General features: G+C 40.5%; 1 protein-coding gene across 19 annotated transcripts in view; it reads right to left on the reverse strand.

Moving 5' to 3' along the window:
• Positions 1 to 2350: 2350 nt before the first annotated feature.
• Positions 2351 to 12339, reverse strand: part of LOC147117288 (poly(rC)-binding protein 3) — a 676376-nt gene continuing 666387 nt past the window's right edge. For 17 of the 19 annotated variants that reach the window (XM_085988147.1, XM_085988142.1, XM_085988144.1 and 14 more), the window contains one exon: positions 2351 to 8661. In XM_085988147.1, the coding sequence (XP_085844273.1) occupies positions 8328 to 8661 (334 nt within the window). In that variant the 3' untranslated portion in view covers positions 2351 to 8327. The other 2 variants (XM_085988159.1, XM_085988156.1) reach the window with 2 other exon arrangements.

The following is a 12339-nucleotide window of genomic DNA, read 5'->3' on the forward strand; positions in this document are numbered from 1 at the left end:
ATGGGTGAACTGGACTTGGTGTGTGATAGGATACAGGCAGCAGAGTTTTGGATGAGCTGAAGTTGATTGAATAACTGAGTTAGGAGGTGGCAAAGGCATGGATAAGGGTTTCAGCAGTAGATGGGCTGAGGTAGGAACTGAGACAAGTGATATTATAGAGGTCGAAGTAGGCAGTCTTTGTGATGGAGAGGATGTGGTGTTGGAAGCTCAGCTCAGGGTTAAATAGGACAGTGCTGGTTCAACCTGAGACGGTGGCCAGGGTGAGGAATGGAATCAGTGACATGAGTACAGAGTTTGTGGCGGGGGCCAAAGATTAACTTTGGTCTTCCCAATGTTGAGCTGGAGGAAATTGCAGCTCATCCAAGACTGGATATCAGACAAGCAGATCAACAACACAGAGACAGTGAAAAGATTCACTGGGGGGGGGAATGTTGAGATTTAGCGTTTATGGCACAGAACTTCATGTGATGGGAGTACATATTGGGAATTCAGATGTGGAGGTCCCAGAAAATAATAGACTGTGAATCAGGCATGCTGGTCTCTGCACTCAAATTCCCAATCGGCACTCCTGTCATACGCAGCTCCCTACTGGGATGTTAAACCATAAAATTTAGCCTATAGATCTGATCTTTTAAAAATATTTATCACTCTTAAAACTAAGTTGAAAATATATTGTTTATAAAAAATTTTCCTCAATATTTTGCAGCCTTCCAAAGAAAACAAATAATGTTAATGTTGAAATATCCCGAATTGAACCATCTACTTGTTAACTTAGCATTAATATCGTAAAGCCTAGTGATGGTAAACTGGGGTTAAGAAAGAACTTGCAATTATATCGCGCTTTTCATGACCTCAAATCCAACGAGGTACTTTTTGAAGTGTATCAGTGTTGTAATGTACAACAACAACAACTTGTATTTATATAGCGCCTTTAACATAGTGAAGCGCCTTGGGGGCGTTTTACTAACAGGTTATCAAACAAAATTTGCCACTGAGCCACATAAGGAGATAAGGGCAGATGACCAAAAACTTCGTAGGTTTTAAGGAGCGTCTTAAAGGAGGTAGAGAGGTGGAAAGGTTTAGGGAGGGAATTCCAGAGCTTAGGGCCTAGTCAGTCGAAGGCACGGCTGCCAATGGTGAGCAATTAAAATCGGGGATGCTCAAGAGGCCAGAATTGGAGGAGAGCAAATATCTCGGAGGGTTGTATGGCTGGAGGAGATTAGAGATCGGGAGGGGCAATGCCATGGAGGGATTTGTAAACAAGGAGTGTTATCAAACAGAATTTGACACCAAGCCACATAAGGAGATATTAGGGCAGATGACCAAAAGCTTGGTCAAAGAGGTAGGATTTAAGGAGCAACTTAAAGCATGAAAGAGAGGGTAGGGTTTAAGGAGCAACTTAAAGCAGGAAAGAGAGGTGGAGAGTTTTAGGGAGGTAATTCCAGAGCTTAGGGCCTTGGCAGCTGAAGGCACGGCTGCCAATGGTGGAGCGTTTCTAGGGAATGTAGGGAAATAGGTCAGTGAATTTGGGCACAGTAAGGTCACACAAAGAGCAAAGTGATTAAAGAGCAGATAATCTGTTTTTAGTGATATTGGTTGAGTGATAAATATCGGTCAGGACACCAGGAGAACTCCCTTGCTCCTCTTCGAAAAGTGCTGTGGGACCTTTTACGTCCTCCTGAGAGGGAAGACAGGGCCTGGGTTTAATGTCTCATTCAATAATAAGTGTAAATACATTGAGTAAGAAAGATAGAGTCAAACAAGCAATTCAAACAAGGGTTATATACTTTATGAAAATTTCAATACAGGCCTATGAGATTCTTAAGGGACATAGAAATTGAATGATAACTTTCTTATGTTAGTAAGTTTAAAAGCTAGTCATTAAGGATGATGAGTGATATTTACAGTCATTTTAATGATTAACTTATTACACATTTAATGTAGATATTGAATAAACGTGTCTCTGAAGCTAGTACTTTTGTAAAAGCCTGTGCTGATATATTTAATATTTAATAAATGCTCAAAATTATAACTTCCATAAACATTTAAATCAAATACGCAACAAGCATGTTGTAAATATGCAATTTAATGACGCGGCTCGCAGGCTTTAGGTTTCCTTATTTGCCCTTTTATTTATAAAAATTCATAATTTTAAATTTGCTTTAACATCTATGACAGAAGACACAGAATTGGAGTGCTACCAGCCCATGCTTTATTATAAGATTAGCTAAAGGATGAACACCTGAAAAATCTTTAAATATTTAATTATTAATATACGAGCCACAAAAAGTTGTGTAGAATTGTAACAGTGATGTAATAACATAAAAGAGTTAGATTACTTAGTCATTGAGACAGTAAAAGCATTTATTTCTCAATATCAAGAACTGAGTTAGAAATGGTAGGAATTCTTCTCTTATTCTGTAGATTACAGTCCATAGAAATCATTGTCACATGGGGCAGAGAAAATGTTCTGTCTTGTGACTAATGCAGTTTTGCATGATGGATACATTACAGAGCCTCCAGGCCAGAAACTTCTGAAGTCAGCCTAAAATGCAGGAACAAAATCAAGAAAAACAGAAAAGCAAAATACTTCTCAACCTTGTAAACTTGTTGAAATACAATACATGATTCATTGGTAAATCCTGACAGTATTTTCTACAGTAAGATCAGTAGGTACAGAATTCTGGAATACATTTTACAACAAATTTTCAAGTGAGCAAGTTGTTAAATAGCTGAGGTACTTGGACATTGTTTGTATATAATAAAAGAAATATTTAGAAACAAACAAAAAACAGTAATAAAAATAAGCAACACTAAGAACAGCAGTTCTACCTCTAAAGTACAAATTAGTGCAATTTTGCTAAAATATTGAAGAGCTCCAGAATACAACAATAACATACATTGGAGTACTTAAAGATACATAGTCCTATACAACAGCATACTAGGACTGGTTTTAAAATATCACTTAACAAGTGTTGCATTTGTATTATGCTTTTTTGTCATTATATATTCAAATACACACAATACAGTTAAAGCTTTGTGTATTGGCTGAAGGTGAATGAACATGGCAGGTTTATGAGTTTTTGAATTCAGAAAAGTGACAAACATATCATATTACTGTATCAGTGCTGCAAAACTAAATTAAAAAAAGATGGATGGACAAAACAGAAAATGTAATATAAACTAGCTCCAACAGATAATGACCAGATATTTTTGGTGATATTTAATTCAATGACATTATTTTAAAACCATATAATTTATATTTTAAGCACTGTGCCCAGTCATGTTGTGGGTCCCATTTTTTTCCAGTATAACAGTTGGATATTATTTACAGTAAACTGTTGACACATTCTGCGAGAGTGAATATTTTTCTTTTTGACAACTTTCTCCCCTCTCATTCTCTCCTGAAGATGCTAATTCCTTTGGATACAGTTCCATGGGTGCTAGTTTCCTTCAGGTATCCTGCCTAACTAACAATTATTAATGTGTGAACTTGGACAGTGAATGTCAATAGACTATTCGGCTAGAAGGCATCACAGCTGAGCCCAATGCTGTCCTCATCCTGGTGTCCACATACATTCACTTCAAGTAGGGGTTGCTGGATAGCAAACAGAAGCAACAACACTGGGCAGTTTTTCTCATCCGTAACTTAGGAGCACTGAGGTTACCATCTGCCTGAGTGCAGTTAACTTCGCACTGACTGGGACTCAAACTAGGGATCTTCCTGGTCTGAATGGCTTAGCTATTCATCGGATAACCATGCTGAGCTACAGAGAAGATGTTTTGATTGTGATGGTTGTAAGACAGATCAAGTTTCTGCAGCTACGCTGTATAATGTATCCTGGCATTTGTGATAGATTCAACCAATGTTATTGATTTCTAATTAATCTCAGACTGCATTTAACCCTTGTCTAATTCCTAGCATGTAAGCATATTTATTTATTAATGTTCTTACATACACACACACACACAAATACAATACTATTCTAATATATTTTCTCCACCATCCACCACATATTAACAATACATTTCACCTCTAGTTTTACTTGCTTATAATCTGCTTGATACAGGCAAAGTAACACAACTCACATCAGATGATTGAATTGAAATTTTTCAACCTTCCCCCAAAAGTCAGTTTGGAAATAACAGTTACTGTATATTAGTGGCATCTTCAAAACACACCACATGAACTGTGCATCATAAAAAGCAAACTGAACAAAAATTCAGTTTGCAACACTAAAAAGTGCAACATCAATCTGGTGGAGCAGACCGTCCACCCATTGTAGAATCTGTCTGATTTTCATCCCATTAAAATCTGCTCCATCAGGTTACTGGTCAGGTGGCGAAGATGAAAATTACCCCCAATGTTGCAAAAAAAAATGTATTTGCTGTCAACAGGTAATCTTTCTAGCCTTTTATTTCCCCCCCATTTTCCCCACTTCTGAAGGTTTTGGCTCCAAGTGAAGTAGAGCACTCTCCAGTACATTGTCAAAGTGGCTGTTCTTCACACCTAGGCTGGAATTTTGCCGGCGCTCAGAGGGTGGGTCCGGAGGTGGGTCCGCTGTCAAAATCTAAAAGATTGATAGCGGGTCAGGATCCCGCACTGAACCCACCTCTGCATCAATTTCCCAAGTGCCAGGTCTGCCTGCGCTTTGCAGACCCGGCATTAAACGGCGGGTCAGCCAATTGAGATAGTTAAGAGGGTCTTTAAAGGTAGTTGAACAGCATTTTATACCTTCTAGCCATTTTTCCATGAGGTTCCCATCACTCGAGGATCACGTCAGGTAACTGTGTCGGGTTCTCTATGACTCTCCATTGCTGTGAATAGGTGACAGCTGCAAAAGTGGTATAAAAGCTACCATTTCACAGCTGTTCACTTTCCAATGTCAGAAGCTTGAGCTTTCAGGATTTAGAAGACACTTTTGAGCTGTATGCAATTTGGAAGTATTTGGAGTAAACTCTCTATCCACTGTCACCTCCTTGGAGCAACCTCTCTCACCACTGACAGATTGCTTGTCCTCTCAACTTCAGCTGCCATCTATTCCAACAGCACGGTGCCCTTAAAAAAAAATCTCACCTTGGTCCTCAATTCCACCACGATCAGGCCCAACACCAACATCACCGGCACACCAGCAGCACAAACAACACCACCAACCTTCACCACAATCACCTGCTGCTGCACAGGACACGGGGCATCATATTGCTGCCCGGGATGCCAGCGATGGCCTCACCATGGCCAGATTTACTTCACTTGACGCTGTACATCCTGGCTGCCAAATATGTCAATGTTTGACAGCATATTAACAGAAACTTTACATGAAGATTGCATAAAACACCCAAGTGCCTACCCTTGTGTGTTGTTAGTTGGTATGATTGGACAAGGATAAGGGTGAGTGTGAGGGGTGGCTAGTGAAATGGGGAAGTAATAATGTAGATAGAGTGGGATGGGTGCAGGGTAAGCTGGTGTGAGTAAAGATGTGCAGGAGTAGGGTAGGGAAGGCAGAGGGACGGGGATGTGATGAGTGGCACAGCAGAATGAGGTTGAGTGTGGCTTTGCAGTAACATTTCGTGATCTACTGAGATCATTGAAAGGTTTGCGCCACTACAGCCTGGTCCTCCTGACGACATCCTTGCTTGTGCCCTCCTGTATAATGTGCAACCAGGCTGCGTTGGTGTCTTGGGGAGGTCTCTTCCGCCCAATGGAAGGGAAGAGAACCTCCCTGCATGTTGTGATTCCCTCCATAAGGATATGGAGGGAGTCATGAGAGAGCCGGGGTGCAGCATTGCACCTCTGTGCAGTGCTCATCAGTGTTTGCTGCACCTCAATGCTTCAGAACAGACAGCAGAATTGTCAAAATGAATGTGGACATGGTCCCTTTAAGAAAACCGGCTGATGATGTGTCATCAATTGCCGTCATCAGACCCACTTCCTTTTAATTGGCCGGGAACCTCGCAGGGCGGGCTTAACAAGCCCTATTAACGTAAAATCATGTTGGAGGCCAGGATCCAGACAGCTGCACTGAGATGGTGGCCAAAAAATCCAACAGAAGGGAGCAGGCGGGAGCCCAAAATGTTCCTTTTGGTGGTGTGGGCATATGCTGGCCCCAGGCAAGTGAAAAGTCCTCCCAGTCACCCCACAAACTCTGGCGGCATCAGCGCTGGAATGCGCCAGTGGGTGTGTCCCATGTACTTGTGGGCCCATTTGACATAGGAACAAATGTAGCAGGTACATCATCATCAGCGATTCTTACCAAGTAACTACAACAGTAAGCAGGGCTTAACCCTAACTTTACTACTTATACTTCTTCAATAAACCTAATAATTAAATTTAATGAATAAATAAATAAATACCGCAGGAAGAATTATGCAAGTCTTTAGGTTTCAAAAAATGATGAAAAAATATGAATCATGCTTGTTTCTTATAGTTTCAGGTAAACCCTGTCTGTACAATTCCAATGTTTGGGGAGAAATTTTACATCGTTGCACCCGTTTTTTGGATGTAAAATCAAGAATAGGAGTATGAATTTTGGGTCGCAATCTCCCACGCTTAATCATGCATGACGAATTTTAGGTGTACAGGACGTCCACCTGAAATAGGCGACAGGTGCCTTGCATATGCAAATCTGGGTCCGAACACCAGTTGCAAAACCATGATTGAAACTCATGTACAAATGAGCGCAGCTTGGTTTGGGTATGCTCTGCCCAGTTATCGGGCCTTGAGTGGCCTAACCACGGTCCCTAAAGGTGCCACCTGAGGTTGCTCAAAAAATGGCCAAGAAACGTTTTACAAGTTATATTTCTGCGGTGTCAGAGGAGCAGGAGTGCTTCTCCTGGCTCCACAAAAATACTGCAGGAATCTGGTGGCCCGGGCTTGCTCCCTTCCACTTCGCCTCCCCTCCCCTCCCAGGACCTTCCTGTGGACCAGCTTGGTGTCGGATTTGGCCGAAATTGGTCAGGCTTCAACTGGCAAGTACATCTGGATATTTGATTGGCGTTCGCAGCTTGCCTGTTTCATAAAAATGAGGCCCAAAACCTAATTTTAATCAGCAGCAAGCTGGCTTTGTTGATTTGATCACCGTTTCGGCTGCAAGTCCAATTTCTCAGACGATATATTTTTTATTATAATCTGAATATCTTTGCCAACCATTACCCTTTGGGGACCCCAGTGGCAGCTTACTGTTGTTTTTTTGTTATTCATTCACAGGATGTGGGCATCACTGGCAAGGCCAGCATTTATTGCCCACCCCTAATTGCCTTTGAGAAGGTGGTGGTGAGCCACCTTCTTGAACCGCTGCAGTCCGTGTGGTGAAGGTACTCCCAGAGTGCTGTTAGGTAGGGAGTTCTAGAATTTAGACTCAGCGACGATGAAGGATGGCGATATGTTTCTAAGTCAAGATGGTGTGTGACTTGGATGTGGTGGTGTTCCCATGCGCCTGCTGCCCTGGTCCTTCTAGGTGGTAGAGGTCGTGGACTTGGGAGCTGCTGTCCAATTTTAATGACCAAGCAGCCACTCCCGTTGACTGCTAGGCCGTTTGGGTCGGGAAATCGGCAAGCAGCATGTTAATGAGATGCCGCGGTTAAAATTGACCGCGTTCCCATCCAGGAGTTAAAATCAAGCTCTCTGCTTGGTGATAACTGTACGACACATAATGTCATTAATAAATAACTAAAAACTGCTATCATTGGATTTTTATCAAGCATATCACTGAAAACTGGGGTAGATTTTCATCCTTACTGCCTGGAAATATAAAATCACATGGGTAGAGACCAGAGAAGAAAATCAGGCAGGGACAATTGTACAGCTGTAACAGAGACTGTCTGATTTTTCATCCAGTTACAGTAATGGAAGGATAATTGGGCAGGCTCCATTATGGGCATTCAATCCTCGCTGCCCAATTCACCTCTGTTCTCCGTCCACATTGTGCTTCACACCCAGGCAGTAAAGATAAAAATTTACCCCACAATGTTTACAGTCTGGTGGAAAATTGTGTAAATTTGCCTATTCATATATCCTCTTGTAAAATGTTCTTTCTCACTTTTTTTAACCAATGGATATCAGTTGTAGAAGTATTGTGTGCCATCTTCTTCAGCTAAAATTCTTGACCAATTTATCTCAGACTGTGGGAAAAGATTTCTTCTTTCTTTTATATAGGTCGCTGAGCTGTTGGAACTAGTTGCATCATATTGTTAATACTAATGGAAGGTGGAAGACAATTTTAGGTGTCAACAGTTACATTAGAAATTAAGAAAGTTTAAAATGTTTCCTTAGTATCTATTATCTACCACATTATCTTGGTAGAGACTGGAAAACCTGCATTCACATTCCTTCAATACGGAGCAAACTTCTGCCGGTCAGATTTCTTAACCCCACTCGTCGAAGGAATTTTGGGAGTATAAGCAGATAAACTCCCAGTGGCCCCCGCATTAAGTGCCAGGAGTGGGACAGTTTTCATGCCAAGCAGACTGGAGACAGGAACGGCATAGTGGGGTGTTGGTAAAGGGGAAGGGGTATTCACATTAACCACGGAGGCAGCTGCTGCCGCCAAAACAGCCACAGAGGTGGGGGTGGAGGTAGGGGTAGCAGACTGAGAGAGGTTCACGTTCAGGTCAACAGGGTTCGTGACGGAAGCAGTCTGGGTGCTGACTTTAGCCATCTCTAAGCTGCAAACGAAGAGAGGAACAGGAACAAACAGTTGGGTGGGTAAAGCCAGGGTGAAGAAGGGAGGAAGGAGGGGAGCAAACACAGAGGGTGGGATTAGATTGGTCAACATATGGAAGAGGCAATTGGAAGGAAAGGAGAGATGAGGATCAAGGGGGGAACATGTTATGTGTTAAAGAAGAGAAATAACAAAAGGGTATTTCATGATTTGATGATGAAACATTACTGAGGTTCTAAAGTCTTTTCAAATTAAAGGTTTGACATTATGAGTGAAATTAATCTGAGGAAATGCATATAATGACTAATGATGGAAAAGCAAACTTAAAGACGAAGAATTTAAAATAATTGAGGTTTACTCCCCAGCACGAAGAAACACATCTGAGTTGGAAAGGCTTTCAAACAGTATTATTTTTCATCTAATATACTGCATTACCATAAGTACTCTTGTCTAAGTTGTTTTATTTGACTTTGAAAACTAATAAGATGATGAATTCAAGGAGTCAGAAAAGGTTTGAAGACTAGTTTGTTGGAGTATAATGAAAATGAAACCACATTATTTATTTATTTATTAAATGTTGCGGCTTCTCAGTTTCCTATTTCAGCACAATACAAATACAACTGTTGCATTATTGAAAAATAAATCTGAAAATGTAATTCTAATTGAAAGATGAGAATTAAAATTCAATTAGAGTGTAATTATACTTTATGAACCAAACTTATACAAGGGTACTAATGGTATTTGCAAAGGTACACTGACAAATTACTGGAATATAAAGACTAAATTAAACCAACATTTTCTCACATTTCATATTGATATGTCCATATATAAATATATATAATACATTGTACATTATTAGATGTCAGCAAATGTGTAAAAGAATTTTAAAGAATATGAAAAATTATAACATTATTTTACTATAATACATGCTTACTGACAGCTAGACACATGACTATTACTATAACAATACATTTTCCAGCAAGCAATGAAAACGTCCTTTTAACTTTACAATGTATTTTAATGCTGGAACTAACAACTTCTATAATACTGTTCCAAAAACCTTATTAGCATAGGCATTGTACCAAATTAATATTCTTACACAAATTCCATCTGGCTATTTAATGTTACATTTTTATTTAAATATGTCTAGAATGCGACTTTGGGATATTAACAATATACAGTCAGACCCCGTTATTACAAACCCACGGGGACTGGCCAAGTAGTTCTTCTCATTGGGGCTTCATTCTATCGAGGGCTGAGCTGACTTTATTCCTTTACCACAGACACAGCTGCTGCACTGGGTTTTCCAACTGTCGCACATGTGCTGGGACCATGCCTGATGATGTCATTGCGCACTTCCTGTGAGTGTCAAAACAATGACAGCTGACCAGCTCATAATAATGGGGTAAAAACCATTGCAAATGTGGGAGCTGAGCTGTGAATCATTTAGAAACAGATGTTTGGCTTTAACAGGGGTTGAACTCCATACACTTTAATAGAAAGGAAAATTGTTCTAATGGAAGGTTTGTAATAACCAAGTTGACTATAAAGAGGTTTGACTGTATGGCCTCTGAATTACAGTATTAAACTTTAAAATACCAAACAATATTTAACTGGTATAACCTATTTACCAGCATTCTGTTCAACGATCGGGACTACATCCTGTTAAATAGGTTTATGCTTAGGAAAGAAAGATAGTTTAAAGTATTTTATGAAAGACTGTCCCCTGTGTATCTGTTGTAAGAATCTGTGCACAGACAGGTGCTATCAAATAATAATGTTTACACCACAGGTATAATCTCAGAATCGACAGGACAGAGGATTCACTTCAGGAAACAGTGGTACACAGTGTCTGTGTTATATGTGATGGTGACTCTAGTAGTTTTTGAATGTCTTTTTTATTAATGTGAAATGCCCAGCTTTCTACTCTGAATTCAGCATTAGTACAGAAACAAAATTAGCCCAAGTGCCTACAATTAATCATTTACAAATAGGGATGAAAGAATTGGCCTCAGCTAGAATCATCATTGGAATGTGTAGAGTTTGAATTGCTATAAATTGAATAGATCTAGCTGATGCTAAAGAAAATGTCAAGTTGCCTCCTCCCCGTCCCCCAAAAAATGAGTTTGGCGTATGTATAGGAGCTCCCGCCAGCACTACCAAGGTTTATTAACGGGCCAGAAATTCGGGTCCCCACAGGTGAGTACGCGCTGTGTACTCACCCGTAAGGCCAATGGAAGTGCCGGTTTCATGCATGCACTGCACATGCGCTGGAAACCGGAACTTCTGTTCCCTTGAAGGAAGGAGTTCGGAGGTCAAACGCGTGCGCCAGAGAGGCAGCGTGTACGCCTGGAACTTCCTTTTTTTTTATATACAGGTTTCTCCGTGCGGGTAAGTCCCTAGCAGCTGCGCGTGAAAAAAGCAGGTGCAAGGCCTGCTTTTAACAAGGTAAGAGGTAAATTAAGTAAAATTAAAACATTTCTTCCATAGGTTTATCATTTTAAAATACTGTAAAGAAAGGCAAGTTTATTCTTAGCCCTGTCAAAAACTTTAATTTTTTCAAAAATTTAAATTTTTGTTTAAAATAGTTAATTTATGTAATTTATAGTTCTTTTAAAAATGTGATTTAAAAAAAAATTATTTGAAGTTTTACTTAGGTTTTGGGGCCGATCTCTATTCATAGATTTGGCAGGGACGCTGCGAACTAACTTCGCCGCTGGGATACGCGAGCACTGCACACCGGCAGCTGGAGGAGGCCCAGGATCGGAATCCCACGCGGCCCCACAGCACAACGACAGGCGCGCTATGTAAGTGCAGGTCAGGGGCTTGCGCCCGCGGGAAGCCTCCGACCTGAATTTCTGGCCCATTGTTTCTGAGGATCTTGCTGTTTGCAGGTGGAAATTTATCACTTTTTGTTGTGATTTGATCTTTGGAACGAAAATTCAGCTGAGACTGACTCCCCAAAATTTGGATTTTATTAACTGCTCACCTTTATCTGCCACCAGATGTTGCTAGCATACTTTGTTAGCATCATAAAGGTCAGTCTATTGGTATTTAGGGTCTGATGATGGCTACTGTGGGAAATGTTGCAGAACAAACAAACACAACAGCAATGACAACTTGTATCTATATAGTGCCTTTAACGTAGTAAAACATCCCAGAAGTGATACAAAATAAAAATTGACACCGAGCCATATAAGATAATATTAGGGCAGATAACTAAATGATTGGGCAAAGAGGTAGGTTTTAAGGAGCGTCTTAAAGGAAGAGAGAGAGGTAGAGAGCCAGAGAGGTTTAGGAAGGGAATTTCAGAGTTTAGGGCCTAGGCAGCTGAAGGGCACGGCCGCCAATAGTGGTGCAATTAAAATTGGGGATGCTCAAGAGGCCAGAATTTATACATCATATGGGGTTTATTTCCAGAGGAATAGAATTGAAAAGCAGAGAAGTTATGTTAAACTTGTATAGAACCTTTGTTAAACCACACTTGGAGTACTGCACACAGTTCTGGCCTCCATATTATAAAAAGGATATAGAGGCACTGGAGAAGGCGCAAGAAATATTTACAAGGATGATACCAGAACTGAGAGCTTATAGCCATCAGGAAAGATTGAACAGGCAGGAGCTCTTTTCTCTAGAAAAGAAAAGGCTGAAGGGTGACCTGATAGACGTCTTTAAGATAATG

Source organism: Somniosus microcephalus, chromosome 5 (genome assembly GCF_052327205.1).
Source record: "Somniosus microcephalus isolate GS21.2 chromosome 5, FLI_Smic_1.0, whole genome shotgun sequence".
In the NCBI taxonomy this organism is placed as follows: Eukaryota; Metazoa; Chordata; class Chondrichthyes; order Squaliformes; family Somniosidae; genus Somniosus; species Somniosus microcephalus.